Source organism: Pyxicephalus adspersus, chromosome 11 (assembly GCF_032062135.1).
Source record: "Pyxicephalus adspersus chromosome 11, UCB_Pads_2.0, whole genome shotgun sequence".
NCBI classification, from domain to species: Eukaryota; Metazoa; Chordata; class Amphibia; order Anura; family Pyxicephalidae; genus Pyxicephalus; species Pyxicephalus adspersus.
Genome location: NC_092868.1, coordinates 20,884,420 through 20,906,027, shown reverse-complemented (window position 1 = coordinate 20,906,027; position 21,608 = coordinate 20,884,420). Strand labels below are relative to the sequence as shown.

Genomic DNA, 21,608 nt, shown 5'->3' with positions numbered 1-21,608 from the left:
TCCCCTAATTTGGCTGCTGAGCCTTGCTGTGCATCCTAGGAGAAAATGATTCACTCCCAGACGCGATTCCTGCCAAAACAGTAACCTTTACTGCCCTGCTTTTTCCCCTCATTTGGCGAGAACACGACCTCATGGCGAATCACAAGGCCGTTCTCAATTAAATGTTTGGTAAGCGAGAAAGGCCCGATTCGCCGCAAGATTTAACTTACAAATCTCGCTTGCTCATCCCTAATTTCCACATATCCACCAAATACAAGTCAGGTCAAAATTGCCACTAATGGAGTTGGGAGAGGGAGGGAATCACTATGCTGTTTGCTCTCAAATAACAGTATTTAGAGATCCATCTTCCATGCAGCAGAAACAGTCACCACCTACTAGATTGTAAGCTCTTCGGGGCAGGGTCCTCTCCTCCTGTATCACTGTCTGTATTAGTCTGTCATTTGCAATCCCTATTTATTGTACAACTTCCTGTGGTGCACGTAACTTCCTGTATCGTTCAAACGATCGCATCTATTGTGTGTACAATATCTACGAACGATCGTGTCGTTATCTGTATGTACAGGATCGGTGCTATACGATCGTTCGCAGATAACGTGCAGGATCGTTCGTCGTTCGTTTACCAACGATAATAATTGGAAGTGTGTACGTAGCTTAAGAATATAGTGACACCTGTTCTACTGAGTCAAGAAGAGCCATAAATCTTTCCAACCCAGTCTCTGTGTAGGCGAAAAAGATCTGCAACAGAAAGATAGGTTTCTTGCAGTATGGCTACATCTGCTTTTAATCGTTTAGGATGACGTAAAACCATATTTTGAGATTTAAAATATAAAAATATTTTGTACCATATACATTTCCATTCTTACATAAAGCATCAAAATCCATCAAAATGACTGAATATAGAGCACACAAGTTAAACCCTTATAATTAATAATTTGACTTATACATAACATATGATAATGACCAAAAATAAAGCAAAGATAATGAATAAATAAAATCAACTGAAAAAAGCAAATATTTTTCACATATATAATAACAAAAGTAACAAAAACAGAAATAAGAAACAGACTATCTTTTTCCCGGATTGAAAAATTTAACATGGAATAGAGAAAGAAAAAAGTAGCTCTAGGCCAAGGGGAATTACCTAAACAGTGATATAGACTTGACAAAAGCAACCCTAAGTTAATAGTAATCAATTTAAAACTTACAAATACAGAAGACACAGGGTCCTATTACAAAGTGCTTAATATTATTCTTATCAATATTTTTCAAATCTTATAGTATCAAGGACATTGGTACATGTCAAAGATTTGAGAATAAATCTTTTCATGAAAAGGCTCCAAAAGGCGCAAAAGGAGAACCCAAGAGCCTCCCTGGATGCATGATGTAGGTATCCCAGGAGGCAAAAAAAGTTGTTGCGCTTTAAAAAAAACTTAAACAAACAGAGTTTTTACTTTACATAAAAGGATTGTCTACCTTTTTATGTAAAGTGAAATTTCTGAATTTAGGTATGCTTTAAACATTTTCCTTTCCTGAGTAACTTCCACAGAAGAATCTGAAAAACCAGACTGATCCAATGCAATTAGATTGATCCAATGTGCATGCAACCATAAATGGTAATGGAACCTCAGTATAGCTGGGATAGTCCTTGAACAAAAATAATTAAGTAAGGGAGACCAATAAAGCATATGTTCTTTTTACGTGAATTGAAGTCTTCAATTACTTCAGGTTCCAGAGCCTGGATGTGCTGACGCCCGCGCTACTCACTCCTAGAGGGATACACTTCAAATCGTTGGTTACTGGCTTCTTACCTTTTAGTTACTGGCATTTTTGTACCTGACTTTCATCAGACATTTACAAGGTACAATATTTAAATTAACAAAATGTTCTCTTTGACAAAAGGCTTTTATTCCAGCTATAATCTGTAGTGAGTATAGTGCATCAAAATAATTTCAATGTGTTTTGGGAAATAAAAATTATTAATTTTTACCACTTTTTTAGGACCCAAATATAATTTTTAATGAAATGTCATTACCTTTGTAGCAATACATGCCAGAGGAAAACATATGGATAAAATTGTACTACAAACAAAATGTAAATAGACTTTTGAACTGAACGCAACAGTATTTAGGATCAAATTACATCATATGTTTTAAGCTCTTTTTGTAAAATATTGCTTAGGAATGTACTTCAAAAGCTGTTGTATATAAATTCTGCTGTACTTGTTTTACAATTGTGTATATAAAATTATGATCAGTATACATTAATATGTTCTGTTGATTTTCAATGCAACAAAAGGTTATAATCAGGGCTTTTTTTCTCATTGAACGCACCGGAAAAGAGTTACGGCACCTTTTTTAGATGGATTATAAAAGTCCATAAAAGTATAAATACAGGCTGTGCATGGGTGCTTCAATACTGGACAGTGGCTGAGCAGCCTAAGTGCTTGGGATGGGCCATCATGTGCAGCTTGAGCTGCATGACCTATGACAACATTGGAGGAGGGCCAGTTATTCAAATGTGCCTGACAATTTACCACTGACACAGTGATTCAGAGTATTCTGCTCACGGTGCAGTGATACATGCTGGCTGGTCTGCTGAAAAGGTAATGGAGAATTACAACTCCAAAGCCCTCATAAAAGCTTTCCTTACTCGCTTTTCCTCACATACCACTGTATAGAGGGGCTCTCTGGGGGAAAGGTCTGGCACAGTATCTAACAAAAAAAGCACTGATTTATAATATTAAACAGGATAGCACCAACGTATTACACAGTGCTGGTAATGTTTGCAGCAGCATGTCTGTTGGTATGTAAGCCTTTTAAAGATTGACATGAAATAGTTTAAACCAAGAATGACTTCAGACCTGCCTGTAGGAGTCTATTTTGAACTGTTTTGAAATGAACTTCAACCCTTTCCCAGTTTGTCACTGTGTTGGAATGTCACTTGACGTCAGCCTATGGTTCTTGAATGACATTCGAATTCGTATGCGGTCATTCCTCTCAGATTCATTTTCTCCCTCTGACAGGTTGTAGCTTTGTTGTCCCCAGTGCCTGTTGTGCCCGACTTTGTTTTTGTGTACTGTCATACTGCGGTTTTTGAAATGTTAACGATAGAAGCAACCTGACGCTCACTGTATTCATGTGCCAGGAAAGGCAGGATTGCACCTTTCTTTTCCTCACTTAAAACCCTTTTCACCTTTTTCAACCGGTTCGCAATTATTTTGTTCACTATCTTAAAAACGAGGTACATCACTTCCATGTGTTCAGGGGGGGAACGTTTGAGCGCACAGTGCTTCTTAGTGCAAGATGCGGTGAAGCGGCATCAGCTCTCGATCCAGCGACTTTTGAAGTAAATTCACAAAGCCCTTCTGTGCTCCTCTCATACTGGTGCACATCAGTAGACACTGACACCAGGTGAGTGGTGTTTATTCCTTTGGCTTTTAGACAACTCAAAACAGCCTAACAAATTTCCTGTCCCCGCGCTTGGCCCTTTAGCGGTATGAATTAAATCCGTTCTTCCTGCGGCCCATCAAAGTTCACATATCTGCATACCAGTGCTGTCTGTTTAATATCGTTTACATCACTTGACTCATCACAGGCAATTGAATATGCTCGAGCTGAATTGATGTCATCAAGTTGCTTACTGATAATGTTTGTTGGCATTTAATGACCCGGTCCTTGACGGTCTTTGCTGAGAGGCATTTCTTTAATTTTCTGAATAATTTCCTGTTATTTTTGAATTTGGAGAATAGATGCTCCGATATTTTTATGAACAATTTTTTCATGTATTCTCATGTGAACAGCTTCCCCCTCCTTATGATCTCATGAGCTGCCACAAAACTAGCAGCTGTAGTTGAGTTTGGAGAGTTACACCACTTTGAAGGAATTAGTCCGAGCCCGTAGTAGTTCTGAAATCGCTCTTTGGCCCAGTACTTTTCAGAAAATGCTAAGTGCTTGTTTTTAAAATGCCTTTCAATGTTACATTTTTTGTTTGCCAATTTCTCGCCACATATCAAGCATACAGGTAAGCCAGCGTCGTTGGCAGTAAAGGCAAAGAAATCTGTCCATGCAGAATTAAACTCTATTTTCTTCTGAGATTTTTCTTTTTTGGGATGTATTCATGGTAGCTTACTGCAGGGGTTGCTCACTCAAGAAGCCACCTGCAGGTAAAGCCGAGGGTTATAGACGTGGATGTGACACACTTTAATTGACAAATTATAAAAACTTTTTTCAAATTCGATGTTAAAGTATTACCTCGAATTTCAAGATATGCAACAAAATAAACAAAAATAAAATATATAAATAAAAATTTAATAAATAGCCGCTATTAGAACAGGTTCAAAGAATTTTTTTCTTGGAATAGGACTGTATAGGTTCAATATCATACCTAATAAAAAGAAAATACCAATTTTGTTTAAAAAAAATTCACCATGATCATGATCAATTAATCAAATTTATATGATAAACATACATTTAAATAAATAAGTATATTATCATGATTCATTATCCCAAGATCAATGGCTCTGTGGTTAACAGTCTGGCCTTTGCAGCACTAGGTCCCAGGTTTGAATCTCGGCCAGTACCATCTGTATGGAGTTTGCAGGTTCTCCCTGTGTCTGCGTGGGTTTCCTCCGGGTATTTCAGTTTCCTCCCACATTCCAAAAACATGCAGTTAGGTTAATTGGCTTCCCCCAAAAAATTGACATTAGAGTACATTAATGACATTTGACTATGGTAGGGATATTAAATTGTTAGCCCCTTTGAGGGACAGTTAGTGACATGACTATGGACTTTGTACAGTGTTGCGTAATATATACGTTGTATATATATTGCGTAATATGATGGTGCTATGTAAATACTGTGTAGTAATAATTATCAGATGATTAATAAATGATTAGTAACTAATCATTAATATATGATTAGTTACTACTTATATATTATTCATCTGATAAATTATGCATCATTAGTTGATATAACTTACTTTTGTTTCAATTGTTTTTATTAGTTTTCAAGGAAATTTACAACATATAAAACACAGGTACATACACAACAAACACAATATAACAATCAGGATTTAAAAAACAAAAAAAAAACCCTTAGAGGTAGAACTCAGCTTTATTCGGGCAATCTGAAATCAAAAAGCACATAACACATTGCCCCTCAGAGCTGGCAGAAAATAAACATACCCGACAGCGTAAATAGCAATAGAAAAAGGGTTCTTTCGACTCATGGATAGGTAAACCCAAGAGCCATGATGTTATCTGGACCCTGGATTGACATCAACAAATATTTACAAACAAACAGAAAAAAAAATACAACAGTCAACGAAATAGCCGTAGGGTGGGGGGTAGGAGGGGGGGAAAGACAGAACAGGGGGGGAAACGTTTGAATAGAAACTCTCAACACCAGGCCGAGAGACTCATTGACTAATATTTCTTTAGCGTATATGTGACTAAATTTCAGGGGATTCTTTAATCCAGTCCCACACTGAACATGTTATTTTGAATTGTTCCATACGGTCATTTTCCTCTGCCACCATCATTTCCATGTGGTGTATTTTCTCGAGGTCCGGGACTCAATCTTTAATAACCTGATTTGATAGAGATATCCCAATTATGCAGTAGGTCAGAGGTAAGCTTAGGCAAAGGGGTAGTCAGAGATAAATGAGAACGATCTACCCAGCATAAGGACCTAACATCAATTGGGGAGAGAGAATTTTCTAATCTTACCCATTCTTTGGAGTGTCTATTGTGAAACCAGTCCACCACATGTTATAAGACTGATGCCCGATAATGAAACGTAACATCGAAAACACCTACCCCCCCCTCTATCTTTAGGTTTAGCCAATGTACGGAATGCCAATCAAGGACGCCTCGCCTTCCACATAAAATGTCGAAATAAACTATGCAATTTTCGTAAATAGTTGGCTGGTAAAGAGATTGGAACGGTTTGGAACAGATACAATAACTTCGGTAGTATATCCATCTTGGGAGTGTTGATATTTGTGAACCATCCCAGAAGTAGGGAGCATATTTCTGAAAGTCAGATTGGAGTTTACTATATGGGGGGGATAGTTATAGGAGAACAGATTAGAGGGATTAGATGTTATCAACACCCCTAAGTATTTAATCGCCTTGTTGTATATTCTAAAAGAGGTGTTAGCACTACTAGATGTCATTTGATTAGTATCTAGAGTAATGTTGAGATTTTCAGATTTTGAGTCATTTACCTTAAAATTACTACAGAGGCTGATTTTATCAAAATTCCATCAGATTAGAGGGTATTGTGAAATGGGGGGAGGAAAAATAAAAGAGGAGATTCACCCAACTTGATGCCATTGACATCTGTATTTTGACATAAGGCAACAGCTAGATGTTCCATTACCAATGCATAGAGCAATGGGGCAAGATGACACCCCTGTCTTCTTCCATTCTGAATTTGGAAAGAGTGAGATAGGTCATCATTAACCCTCACCCAAGCCCTTGGTGAGGAGTAAAGTGCTGAAATTCTCGCAATCATATTGGGGCAAAGACCTACCTGACGCAATGATGAGTACATGAACTGCCAGTTGACACTGTCAAAGGCTTTCAATCCATCAACCGATAGGAGGCACATTGGAGTTCGGGTGGCTTGAGCATGATGGGTTAGTAAAATGATTTTGATGGTATTATCCCTTGCCTCCCTTCCATAAATAAACACCATTTGATCCTCATGGATCAAGAATTGCATGTGGTGGGATAGCCTATTTGCTAATAACTTAAAAAACAATTTAGCGTCCAAATTTATCAAAGATATAGGCATATAGTTTGAGCATACTGTGCGGTCCTTACCCGGTTTAGGGAGACCGGTGATATGTGCTTTGAGACTGAGTTGGAAAAGGTGAATCTATTGATATAGAAGAAAACACCTTGGTCAAGAAAGGAACCAAAGTGAGGGCGTGTAACTTGTAAAAACGAGGTGTGAACCCATCGGGTCCTGAGCTTTTGATCACTGGCGTTGATTTTATCGCTGCATTAACTTCTTCTTCAGTGAATGGGGATTCCAAATAGGATATTGCTTCTAGGTCTGTTTCTGAAAGGGGCGTTTCTGATATATATTGCTCCAGAGAGTGATACTGGGTCTGGCTGTAAGTGATATAAATTGGAGTAATAATTGTGAAAGACCTGTAAAATATCTTTCTGAATAGATGTCAGTTTACCTGTGGAGTTCCGTATGGAAGGTATATATAAGGCAGATGAATGCGGATGCAAACCCCACGCCAAAAGTCTGCCGCATTTATCCCCGTATTGATTTACGAAAACGATCCCGATGGCGCTGGTGCGCCAGGTCAAACAATTCAAACAGATGTGTCCTAGCTGCTGTTCTAGAAATATTTCAGGGGCCATATTTTGCTTATGTAAATGTTCCAATGAGCGACTTTATCAGATGTAAGTTCGATATCTTGAGTTTTGGCGTCTATCTAGAGTCCAGCTCCTTGCTGTATTAAGATCCCCTTAAGAACGGCCTTCATGGCCTCCCATTGTATTGGGAGGGAGGTGGTATCAGAGGAATGGTCCCTGAGAAAATTAGATATCGTGTCTAGTACCGCGTTAGCGCAAATCGGGTCTTTGAATAGGGAATCATTACAATGTCTATTCGTTAGGGCCTGCTTGCGGGACTTGAAGGGGTAACGTCACTGAGGAGTAATTAGACCAAGGGCAGGAGTCTATGGAGGCAGTTGGGTGCCAATCAAGTGTTCGGTGACTCAGGAACAAATAGTCTATGTTGTCAGGTGAAGTGTACGCCAAATGTCCATCAGCCTAAAATCGTGCAGTTTGGAGCGGAAAGAATTAAGTTTAAAATAAAAGATGGGGGTTTTCCCAGAGGACGTGTCAATGCAGGGGTCAAGTACAAAGTTTAAATTGCCTCCAACTATAATAGTGGCCTCCGCAACCCCTTTTAGAATTCTCCAAATACTGAATGATAGCCGTCGCTGGTTGGGTGCATAAAAAAAAGGCAATGGTAAACTTCTTGTCCCAAATGGAATTCTTGACAATTAGATATCTGCCTTGTGGATCAGAGTGGGTATCTATGATCTGGACTGGTAGCGATTTATGAAACACTATGGAGACCCCTTTAGTTTTGGATTCAGTATTGGAACTATGGGACCAAGTGGAGTAATAATGGTTACAGAGAGATGGGATCCGATTAGACTGAAAGTGGGTCTCTTGAAGGAGTTAGATTTGTACTCTTGCTTTGTGTTGAGAATGCCTGTTGGGGCCATTAGGGCTCTTAGCGCATTTTCAAAACTTGTGGTTGTACATTGGGTGGCGACATAAGGGCAAGGAAGGGGGAGAGGGTCATCAGATGAGCGAGGCGGGCTAGCTTCTCGCACGTGGGGTGAAAACTAATGCAAGAACAAAAGTCCCAAACTTCCGCCTGAAGGGACAGTAGACCTATGTGGGGAAGTGTCGGTCTACGAAAGGAGGAAGCAAACAAATCCAATTTAATACCGCCCAGGGAAATCCAAGTAACCAAGTGCGTGTAAAAAAAAAATTAAAACAAAATATAGCATATTCACAGCGTTCATATAATACCATGAGAAAATCGTCTACACAAATGAGGCCAAATTACTGAAAAGGGCATTGAATACATTAAGGAGGTAAATAGATACCGGTCAACCTAAACCCCACCACCTGTACAAGACAGTTAGGCCCTAGGCCTGCCAAAGCATGGAAGGGGGTGGGGTATACTAAAGAACATCTATCCACTGGTGACCTTGATTGTATCTGCCCAGTAAATAGGCAGTCAAGAGGCCAGCTAATGACTCTACTGAGTGGTGAGGGAGCCAGTGGAGGATAACATTAAACAGTACTCAAGTTTTGCCCAAACATCAAAAAACCGAGCTATAAAAAAAAAGGAAAAGAGGACAGATATCTACCAGTACTGAGGAGTCCGATGGTGCAAGGGGTAGCCAATGTCCAAATTGTTAACTATTGATAAAGTTTCCACAAATAGTAGGGTAGGAGAACTAAAAGTTCCAACTGTAGCCAGTAGAGTGAAAAAATCACGTTCCTGAGCAATGACCAGAAAAGGGCCTACATGGTTGGCTACCAGTAAACTAGGGAGCCAGGTATAAAAATAGAACAGCAAAACATACATCGGTGCATAACCATTGGCTTAATGGCTCAGTAAATTTAAGCAAAACTGAAAGGTGTCTTCAGCAGGGTCTAGTAGCATCATGGAGGAGAGGTCGCTGGGTAGAGAGCTTGTGCCTACCATATGTTCTGCACTGGCTTCTAGTGGTCTGGGGGGTGCAGGAGGTGAAGGATGTTGTAGGTGAATGGAAGAAGCTGCAGGAGGATTCCTGTGTGATGGAGGCATTGCTGTTGGCAATTCCAACAGGGTAATAGGAGGAAGTTGTAAATCCACCAACAACCGAGGAAGATCCGCTGGAGAGCCGAGAATATAATTTTTGCCATCTTTACGTATAATCAGATGGAATGAGTACCCCCACCTATAGGGAATGTTTTGTTCTTTTAGAACGTCGAGTATTGGCTTTAAGAGCTCGGCTTTGATCCAGTGTGAACTGAATCTGGTAGCAGCTGGAGACGTGCTCCTGCATACTCAATAGACTCTGCATCTCTGGCTTTACGCAAGATATCCTCCTTGGTCCTAAAGAAATAGATCTTGCAAAGCATATCCCTCGGCCACTGGGGATCTTTGTTCCATGGGCCCAGTGTTCTGTGAATGCAATCTATCTCAAGATCTACATCTGGAGGCACACACAGGAGGGAGGCAAAAAGAGCAAGCTGCGGAATGAAGTTCTGAATTTGAAACAGATTCTGGAAGCCCCTGGATACGTATGTTGTTGCATCTATCTGGATTTTCAGCACGGTCGTGGAGTAGAAACAATACGTTAAGTTGGGCTTCATGCCGTTCTAATATTGTACTGTGGGCTGCCTTTTGAGTGGCGATCTGCACAAGCATTTTGCAGCGTGAGCGTGGTAGCTGTAACTTGCTGTAAAGAACACTGCATGGCCTGAAATTCTGATTTACAACTTGCCTCTAATCTGCCAATTGCTTTGTTCTAGGTCATGTCTGGTGGGAAAGGCCCTAAAGTGTTTCTCATCCATGGTTGCAGAAATAATTGGGCTCCGGACTGGAGAATTTGGAGTGCTAGACAGATGAAGGTGAGCCTCTTGTGCCCCCAGAGCCTGCTGTATCTGAGGGCTCTGCCTTGCTTCTTGCGGGGCGACTGCGCTCCCTCGGTAGTGGTCGCGGAATTCCTGGAGGCTGCGGCTTTGCGACCTGGTTCCTCGTGGTTCGGGCTCTGGAGGATAAAAAGCCGGTAAGCCCACAGGCTGCACTCCCGCTGCTCACGATTCTCCCCTTCTATGGTCCCTTTACCTTTGGGACCCATCCCAAAGGGATGATAAGTTGAGGATTCCCCCAGATGGCAGAGACCTTAGGTAATATGCGTCATAAGCCGCCATCTGCCGGACAGGCCCAATAGAACTTAATTTTAAACTCAACTTCTTTTTTTCAGGCTCTCTTTTACTTTAGGAGCTGTGCATCACTCAATGAGCAGCTGCATTTGCATCTAGTCTCGTGTCCCATGTGTAAGCACCCGGGAACACAGGACCCCTATCAGTGAGGGACTCTTGAGTCCCGTGCTAATGGCTCTGCCTGCACCAGAAGTGCCCCTGAAGGGAAATCTCTCTCTTTTGCAATGTATACGGAGGAGAGGGAGTGTCCCCTTACCCCGCCGGTGGAAGTGTCAACACCAGCTGCAGTAAATAAGGAAGGGAGCCACAATAAGAAGGCTTAAGAGCCGCGGGTTGCCGACACCTGTTCTAGTGTAATGATGTCGGAGATCTCAAGCGTTTATGTTGTGTCAATAATAATATTGTTGATGAGATGTTAAATTTGATAATGCTGATTTATGATCTGGTGCCCAATTGGTTTCTTATGCTGTTTGTAATTTGTTGTGAGTAATTAGTTGCTTGGATTGTTTCTAATTTATTTGTTGTTTGTACTTTCATTGTACTTCATTGTTAAGAACAAAGGATGAGGACAATCTGTGGAATCTGCGAAAGAGTGTTGTATACACCTTACTGAGGAGTGGCAACAGTAAATAGGATAAAGAGGCAGACACTCCAGTGGTACCAAACCCTCATTAGGTTGGGTCAGATCCCTCCAACTCCTGCTTGTTTCTCTGTGATAACTATTGCTTTCTTTTCTGTGCCCTTGCACCTAGATATTTATTATCTTTTTGCCTTTGAGAACATGCAAAGACGCATCTTACACATTGAGGAGTAAATTCACCCTGTACATCCAAATATTGCATGAGGTACTGAATGGATGGATTCCTGAAAAAGGTAGTACAGCATTATTACAGTATATGGATGATTTGCTTCTGTGCTGTGATGATGGGGAAACGTATGGGAAAGAAACTGTTTCCTAGCTAAGATAGGTAATAAAGCAAATAAAGTAAGCTGTAAAAGTTGTATTTTTAGCAAACATTTGAGGACAGACAGCTGCGAGTCTTCTGGAGTTCAGTAGGGTACCACTGAGAGTGGATCCAAAACGCCTCTTTATTGATAATGTATTAACTATATACAAATTTTTCTTAATGTATTAGGAAAAACCACTTCCAATTTCTTAAAAAATGATGTCCAGGGTTTGAAAGATTTGAAAACTGCTATATTGTCCGCTTCCATTTTCCCTTTCAGACTACAGGAAACAATTTTACCTGTTCTGTCATAAGAATTCTGGCCATGCTACAGGAGTATTGTGCCAAAGGCATGAAAACAAACAGAGTGACCATTGGCATATTTCTCCTGTCAGCGAGATCATGTGATGAAGGGATCACCAGGTTGTGTTAGAGCAGTGACAGCTTTTGCATTGTTGCTCGAAAAAGAAGCAGACTTGGTCTTGGATCAGACACTTCTGTTTAATATTTTACATATAAAGTAAAACAAAGCATTTGTCAGCAGCTAGGTTGCCTAATAATGGTGTTGTTTTACTTACACGTACCAATTTAACAATCAGAAGGTGTAAAATATTAAATCTTTCTACACTCTTCATGTGTTGAGAATGTCTCAAGAAAAGTGGATGTACATGATTATTACGAATACAAAACTGAGACACAGGGATTATCAAATATATCATCTAACTATATATGTAACTAATCCTGATTTTAAGATGTTTATAGATGGTTCCCAATGCTATACTGATGGGTAGCTGTGTACTGGATATGCAGTGGCAGCTGATGGCATAATAAACCAACAGAGTTTACCTTCTGATGTGTTCGTTCAGGAAGCTGATATGCAAGTCCTGATTAAAGCATGTACTCTGGCCAAGGCAGGAGAGTTACTGTGTGGACAGATAGATATTATGCATTTGGCATAGCTTAAGACTACGGTCCCTACATGACATTTACAGGTAAGCCAATTATAAATGCCTAATTTGTGGTAGTGGGGGAGCTTCTTGCAGCCCTATAACTTGCTAAGGTAACCATTGTAAAAGTGCAGGCCCATACAAAGCTTCAGACTCCAGAAGCACAAGGTTTTATAAAGGCAGATGAGAGAGCCAAAGAAGCTGCCCTCCTGCCAATAGCACCTATAAGAACCATGTTATCTGACATCATAGATCATAAAAGGCCTGTGAACTTAAAGTCCTAGCGAAATTACAGGAACAGGCCTCAGAGGAAGAAAAGAAAAAATGGATTCAGCTGGGGGCAAAGAAAAACAATGAAAATGTCTGGGGGCATGGTCAGATCTATTGCTTGCCCCCACCATTGTACCCCATGATGGCTTATCTTTTGCATGGAATCACTCACTTAGATATAAATGCAATGTCTATCACAGTAAGCAAGTAATGGATAGCTCTTGGATTTACAGCCTTTGCTGCAAAATATACTCTTTCTTGCTTTACCTGTTCATGCCATAACCCTGGCCAAGTAGTAAAGACTCACTTAGACCAAAGTACCCCTTCTACCCATCTATTTCAAGTAGATGTTATACAGCTTCCAAAAGTAGGAACATTTGAATGAGTGCTTGTGTGTGTGTAGATATATTTTCTGGAAGGCCTGAGGCCTAGCTGGTAGCTAAAGTTACTGCTAAAATAGCAGCAAAGAAATTACTTGAATTTGTCTGCAGATTTGGGGCCCTAGGTAATAGAGTATATTAGAGTCAGAACAAGGATCCCATTTCAATAGGGAAGTCCAATCAGGGTCTTCCACACACCATAACATCCTCAAAGTAGTGGAAAAGTGGGGAGACTCAATGGTATCAAAAATATTATTGCCAAAATTGCTGCTGAAGTTTAGAAATCTTGGGTTGAATGCCTGCATATTGTATTAAATGTAAACAACACCTAAAATGAATTAAAGGCTTTCCCTTTATGAAATATTATTTGGGATGCCCCAAGAACAGGATTGTATTCTCCTCAACAGCTCAAAGCAGTCTATTCTGATACGACAGGGTATGTGGCCTCTTTGCAGAAATGTCTAAACAAGGTGCATAAATATTTGTTTCATTCTATTCCAGATCCAAACCCAACTGGATCCCAACAGTTTAAACCAGAAGCTTGGGTGGTGATGAAAAGAATCACCAGATGAACCTTGGAACCTAGGTTGGATGGTCCCTATCAAGTACAACACTGACATCTGATAAACCACAGCAGACATGCCTGGATACACGTTCCTCACTGCAAGAAAGTGAGTCGGAGAATCAGGCATGAACAGCATGGTTTAGTGGAATATTCTGGGCCTAGCTCAAACCAATCTATACAATTTATTATGTTTTTACTCTTGGTTAGGCCAAATTTAGTTTTTTTTTCATTGGTATTTTAAAATTTATATAACAGAAAAAGACTTTCAGTTATGTGCAAGATTTCCCGCTAGTCTCTGACCTACGAATGCTGAATGGTTTTGCCTTGGGCATGGTTTTCTCAACATTACACATGCCATGTCTAAAGTAGGTGTTTGTGTGGTCAGTAGAATGACCAAAAGGGGGAATGAGAAGGAAAATGATTTTGTCTCCGTCTGCATCTTGTATCAAAATCATCAATGAGAAATATTAGGAAAGCTGACTGCATTGTAAGGGGTGACCGTCCTGTAAATCTCATTAAGTTTCTTTTGTGTGTCTATTAATCAAAGTATAAAAAAGGAACAATGACTAAAAATGGGACCTGAGAGAAGATAGCCTGGGTATCAAGGCCATGCATTGCTTAGGGCCATCAATGACTCTGGATTCCTGAAGGATCACCATTTACCTCAAACCTTTAATGAAATTACCTTTCTGTACCACCTACTTTACTTTGTATAAATAACACAATCTTTTCTGAATAAATCAGAACAGCAACTCTTTATGAACTGGTGTCAGTGTCTGTTCTCTTACGATTGCAATATTAACCTAACAGCTGATGTTTCTTTAAGAAATAGATACATTTTTCCTTGACACTGTTTTTTTTTTAATCTTTTAAATAAATTCAAATAAATCGAATTTTAAACTCTGGATGTTTTGTATTTTATAGCACATTGAAAGTCCCCCTTTTCTAACAATCTTTATGTTTATTTACTGATTATCACCACAAATTCACATAAAATATGGATGTGGTGCACTGTTATGTTATTATTGTAAATTAATCTGTCTACTACTGTTCAATATTAACAACTTTTAAAGCATCTGAGAATGCTGGATCTATCACATTGCTTGACAAATGACTGCCAATTCCCTTTCTAATTCATTCAAATAACAACTTAAGGAAAACAGTAAATCAGTAAAGGTTGGTAGAACTGGCAACCACAATGTCTAATTGCCCAAAAGAAAAAACATATTTCTGAACCAACCTTTAAAGTGCACCTTTCTATTGTATCCATGAAATGCTCAGAAAATCAGCAGTAGGTATCCACAAGCAAAACAAATCACAAGCCAATCTAACAATATAAAAGTTGTAAAAAAATAACACACCTGTTGGGTCCATTGTCTTCTATGTATGTGGTACATGTTTTCATTTTAAATAACTTAGGAATCCAGCTCTGCAGAGAGAGTAAAATGAGAATTAAAATAGGAACAAACAATAAAACAGGTATTTATAATTGGTGAAAAGGGCTAAAATGGAGCTTTATTATATTTATACAGTAATAGTAAGCTTTGAAATAAAAACAGAATCAAATGACAGCTTACTTTTTAACCTCCCCAGCGGTAACCCCGAGTGTGACTTGGGGTAGAAAAACAGATGCTAGAAGTGGTAACACCGAATCACACTTGGGGTAGGTAAACCTATGGGAAATAATAGTAAAATAAAGCGCTTACCTGCTCCGCTGGCGTCCTTCTTTGCGATCGTCTTCTTTCTTCCTCCGGCTGGCGTCCTCTGCACACGATGAGTCACCGGGGAGTTTCCCAGTGACGTCGGTGCGTGTGGACGTTCCGTTCAGGGCGGGACGGGAAATTTAAATCTATTTGTATTGCATTCAATACAAAATAACTGTATTTAATGCAATACAGTGGATTTATATGTGGAAATATATATATATTTTTTAATTTATTAATTTGACATGATTTTGTTTTTTTTTAAAGTTTATTTTACTCATATTATATTATAAAGTAAAATAAATTTCCATGAAAAACAATGTACAACTTTTAGACATATAAATCTGGACAGAAATGAACCGTTCCAGGAGGTTAAAGAATTCAAAAAGCCTCCAATGCTACTAATTAGAGATAGATGATGTAATTCAACCAGTGCTAAATTCAACACTTAATCTGACTTTTGCTCAAAATAAAAAAAAGTTGAAATTTTCCCCTAAATTTTTAGAAATTTTGACATATATAATATAAATGTAATATCTAGGAAGACTACTCAATACCATCACTAATGCCCTCAGTGAGGCCAGATGACAACTGAAGTTTTCTCTAAGCCTTGAATTGCTCTGAACCCTTCTGGGATGGAGTACCAAGGTGTCATTCGTATTTTCTGGAGACGCTGCTGCCATATATATATATATATATATATATATAGTTTTTTTTTTTTTAATTACATGTACCCGTCTATGCATATGTCTGGGTAAAAAGTCTTTTTTTAAACAACGTTATCTTCTCTTTGCCTCAAGTGTAATTATTTCTGATGTTGTCCGAGTCCTATGATGCGCCAAAGTCCACAAACCATCACTGGTGTCTTGTGACAACATCAGCGTTCCCATGCCTCATGAATTCTACTTCCAACACAACATAGCTTTTTATTTATATTATTTTTAGATGCTCAAGTCTTGAAAGGGGCAAAAGGGGTTATGCTAACTAAAAATACACTGCTTTTGCCAAACTGTATGAATACAATTTCTCTGCAGTGTTGGTCCCGGTCAAGGATTTCTTGTACTACACAGCCCAACAATACTGCTACTTCTTGCCACTTTGATATCCAAGCAGGGCCCTGACTCTATAGGGTTGGTAACAAAATTTTCTCTTTCTGCTGAAATTTGATAATAGCATTATTTCAACAGGGTTCCTGTTTGCAAAAACATCCAAAATGCTGGTTAAAGCATACTCACAAACAAGGAACCAGCAGGAGTATACCATATTAAGTAATTGCTGAAAAAAATAAAAATACTCTTTCAAATGACCATGACAGTGCCTTTGCAGGTTTCATACTAACAGTTCTTTGTCATAAGGTTTAAAACTAAACCTAGATGGAGGGGACTAAATAGTAAGAAGTCTCCAATAGCAAAGGAGGCACCATTCCATCAAGTAAACTATAGATAAGATCAATATACATAGGATCCAAAGGTTTTAGCAACTAACAAAATTATCACTTTACAAAATTGATAAAAAGTTAACATTTATTAATCCGTAATATTGTTCTCCCTATTATTCTGAGTCACTGTGTGGGAGATCCAGCGACCCTGAAATTGGACTTTTTAAACTACAGACTTCACCTTTACACTAAGCAAAAACCAGTGACTAACAGCTCTCCAAGGCTGGAGAGGATACAATTTCATCAGGGAAGGTGAGTGATTCAGCAAATCTGGAATGGATCTGGTTCAGGATTGGAACACTTGCTAACAAATAGCAAATGACTTAAGAAATCCATTCCAGGTTTGCTGGATCACCCATCTTTACAGATAGATGTGTATCCTCTCCAGCCTTGGACAGCTTTAATAAATCGGGCCCTAAGAATGCTCACTTTTGGTTTGTAAGCCAAGTGGCTTAGAACTAAGTGGGAGTTTAAAAACACAGGAGTGGTGTTTAAGATATTTAATTTTTGGGTTACTAAATCTGTTTTAATTTTGGGATTTTGATACTCTATCAGCCTTTATATAATTTTTTCTCCTTTTCAGTCATTTTTTTAAAAGCATACATTTCACTTTCCTTCACCAATTAAGGGGAGTGGTTAAATGTTCTCAGGTGGGCTATAAGTACCAATAAACGTAGCTATGAGCTTGCTCACTTTTGGCTTTTAAGTTAAAAAAAACACAGGGGTTAAGGGCTTAAGTAGTCTGCAAACTAACTGATAAAATGAATGCTAACAAGCTTGAAGCACTGGGCTGACTTTTCATTGTCATACAACCTATATGCCAAAGATGGTTTGCACCTAAATGTAAGAGTGTGCAAGGGAAGAGACTTTTGGGAAAATTTAAAGCATAAAGCAGATTTAAACTAAGACCAAGGTTGGTGGGACAGTTGAATAAGGGGGCAAATAAGTCAGATGGGGGCAGTCTCCATTGGAGAGTGGATGGAGGATAGCTGGAGAAGGGTTTTAGATAGAGAAAAAAGTTTGCCAGGTTACAAACATTGGCATGCACAGTACAATTTTTGCACTGATAAAACAAAAGGGTATGGGAAACACTGCTGGTAAACAACGCAATGGTTTAAAAAGCCTGTTCAATGATAGCAGTTTAGCAAGCAAGTTGGTATTGCTGAATTCAGACTCATTCAAAAAGTCAAGAGTAAAACTTTTCGAAAAGGTGGTGGCGTAAATCTGTATGTAAGAGGGGCTACAAATTTTAGGTGGGATAAACATATATTACATCAATGCCACATCCCAATTAGCAATATAACACAGAAACGAAAAAATACAGGCACTTTATCTCAATCTTGGTAGCAATAATAATAAAAGACATTATTTTACATTACAACAAACACATACATTTTAAAGTTTGGAACAACTTTTGGGTGAAACACTCCCATCCACTTCATCATTACATAACAGCATATTTCAAAATATATTTCCACATATTTAATACTCATACAACCATCACAACAGTTCCTATAAGAATGACAATCCCCTAAAAAAGACAGCTGTATGGATCCCAATCCTCAGAGGCGAGGGCAAGATTAACAGTTCAGTCTAAAAACATAACATTATAAAATATAAGAAAAGGTAATCATGTATTGGAATGAAAAAGCCAAATAGGGGAAACATGTTGGATCATAAGATGTCTAACAATACTAAGACATTACTAAATGTTTTTGTCTAGGGGTTGAATCCACAACCCATGAAGATGTAATGGGGAGCGGACTCAATATATGTATGATTGTATACTTTGTTTTACTTTAAATATAAGCAATATTCTTAGCATTTAGCCCGCCTTCCCCCCTACTCAGGCTTCCTTCACCCAAAAATTGTAATCATTTTAATATTTTAAAATGTATATTTGTTTGGTGTATTGAAAAAAAAGTCTTATTTTATTGCTACCTGGATTAAGATAGAATGCCTTAAAAATCCCTGCATTTTTTTGTTTCTGTGTTCATGTATGTGAGAGGTGATATGAAAGGAAATTTGAAAAAAAAAAAAATTGTTGATGGTGCCTGTCATGATATTGAGACAATATAAGTGGAGTTGAATATGGGAAAGCATAATACATATTTAATTGGTTTGTAAAAGGGCCCTGTGGCAGGGTGTCACATCGCTTAGTTGGAAAGGTATGCAGTGGTGTTTCATGAATTAAAAGCTCCAGGAAAGGTGGGCAAGTTGGTGGTGGTGGTAGTGGTAGTGTTGGAAAACCAGTTTAGGGTCCTGGAGCTGGTCAGGGAAGTTAAAGGAAGGGCCCGACCACCTGGTTCATGTCCAGGTTTATTGTGCCTAAACAGCCTGAACACAGGTGTACTATTTAGCTTAACAGTCCTGAATCTTAGATGTATCCATGTATCCAGTGGGTAGCTGGAGGCCAGGAAAGATCTCCACAAAGACCGAGTTGCCAATTTATACTTATAGAATTTGATTCGTATTTTCTTTTTTTTTGAGGAGACAAGGCTACCAAGTGAGTTCCTGGAATGCTAATGTTTTTATTTTGTTTGTTGTGGGCAACTTTCTAAAGAAAAAAAAAAAAAAAGAAGAATAGGCAAAAGCCTGAAGTAAGTTTGCACTTCAACCCCTTGCTTGTTTTTTTGGTTGCTAGTGGATCCCCATGTGAGCATCTTATGCAGCCTCCCAGTCCCCACTGCTAAAGATAGATAATCAATTACCTACACCGATAGAAAAGACAGAACAGACTGGAACTGTGGTAAACTACCCTGACATTGGTATCATGGAAATTATACTCTACTGGACCTAGCTCTTTTTGAAAAAAAACAATGCAGAGCTTATAACATGTGCATGTTAAAAGAAAATCTGGGTGGCAGTGACTAACATTTTTTTTTAATTAAAAGGGTAAGAATGGGGGATACATATTCATAGGTAAGAAAATCACAAGGTAGAAAAACTTTACAAATAACGCAAAATATAAAAAAGTTCAATCCAAGAAACTAACAACAATATAGTAAATACATCCTCAAATTATAGGAAACAGAACTATATTTATTGTAGAATGCATAAAGACACAATTAAAACCTTGTATACCAGCACGATTCATCTTAAATATTCATACCTGAAAAAAAAAGAAAAATACCATGCATCATGGTGAAAGCAAACCAGGCTGTAACTATTATATAGTTAAACTGCTTCCAACCCATGACACAAACTTAGGATCTGACACGACAATTTTAGAATACTGTTCTTTTCCTCTGAACAGTAACCATGATGTCTAAATTTCTGTAAATAAAGCAGATGAACTTCAGAGATCATGCAACAACTCCTCTATGTAGCAGAGGTCATCCACACTCTGAAACCAGGCCCATTGTACCCCATGGTGCAATGGGAGATTTCAAATAGAGGGTGGTGATTGCTTTAGCTGCATTAAGTAAAAAAAGGACAATATAGAATTTGTACATGCCCATAGATGTAGTACAATGAAAAAGGAAATGCCAAGGGGTGAACACCAAGACCATACCCGATATAGTTACATAGTAGATCAGGTGAAAAAAAGACATACATCCATCAAGTTCAACCACTAGGGAAACAAACATATCCCAGATATAAAACCCTAAGGACATAGGGTTCAATTTGCCTTCCACAGGGGAAAAAAAAATTTCCTTCATGATTTCAAGAGGCAATTGAATGTTCCCTGGATCAATGGTCATGGTTATTTTTACTTTAAAGACTTAATACCCAGTTATATTCTGTGCTTCTAGAAAAATTCCAGCATTTTCTTAAAGCAATCTACAGTAATTGCTGAAACTATTTTCCTGAGAGAGCCTATGCCACATTTTCACAGACCTTACAGTGAAAAATCCCTTCTTTATACGGAGCTCACATTTCTTTTCCTCCAGACACAAAAATGTCCTCTTATTCTTTGTAATGATGCCCTCTTGTTCTTTGTAATGATGTCAATGTGATTAATTGGGAAGAGAGTTCTCTATATGGACCATTTATATTTTTATACAGGGTGGTCATATCCCCCCTTAGACGTCTTCGCAAGGGAGAATATATTCAGTTCAACTAATATCTCCTCATAAGCTCCTCCATTCCTTTTAATAATTTAGTTGCCCTTCTCTGCACACTTTTCAATTCCACAATGCCCTTTTTTGTGAACTGGTGCCCAAAACTCGACTGCATTTGCCAGATGTGGTCTGACCAATGCGTTGTACTGGGACAGTAGAGTCTATTCCTCTTTTGATACAAGAAAGTAAAGTATCTTTTGATCTAAAGCTAGCTTTAGATATTGCAGATATAGCAAAGTCCAAGTACACTATATCAACAGCTATTCCACTGTATACCCGTTTACGTACTTCCTCATAAAAAGAGTAAATTTCTTTTGACAACTTATTTCTTGAAGCCATGCTGACTATCCCTTATAATATTATTTTCTAGCAGAAATTCCTCTATGTGGTTCTTTATCAAACTCTCAAGGACTTTTCCAACTGTGGATGTTAAACTAACCAGTCTGTAGTTATCTGGTAATGACCTTGCTCCCTTTTTGAAGATAGGAACCACATTGGCCTTACGCCAATTCATTGGTACCATGCTAGTGATTAAAGAGTCTTTAAAAATTAGAAATATTGGCTTTGAAATAACTGAGCTCAGCTCTTTGAGGACACGTAGATATTTTGCCCAACTGTTTAGTAAATCTGCCTTTTCTTTATCCCCAGTTACCAACCCAGAGACATTCTTTAACCCCCCTAGCGTTCTAATTCTGTCATTTTTTGATGCAAAAAGTGATCCTATTTTTTTTGCGTAGAAATTTTTGTTTATATTGTGGGCCTGTAATTCTTAGGATTAACTCCCGGGTATAATTATTATATTTATTTATTA

General features: G+C 38.6%; 1 protein-coding gene across 2 annotated transcripts in view; it reads right to left on the bottom strand.

Moving 5' to 3' along the window:
• TRPM4 (transient receptor potential cation channel subfamily M member 4) overlaps window positions 1-21,608 on the bottom strand; it is a 260,833-nt gene that overhangs the window by 214,574 nt on the left and 24,651 nt on the right. For both annotated transcript variants that reach the window (XM_072425747.1, XM_072425748.1), the window contains exon 2: window positions 14,954-15,021. In XM_072425747.1, the coding sequence (XP_072281848.1) occupies window positions 14,954-15,021 (68 nt within the window). The remainder of the gene's footprint in view (window positions 1-14,953; window positions 15,022-21,608) is intronic.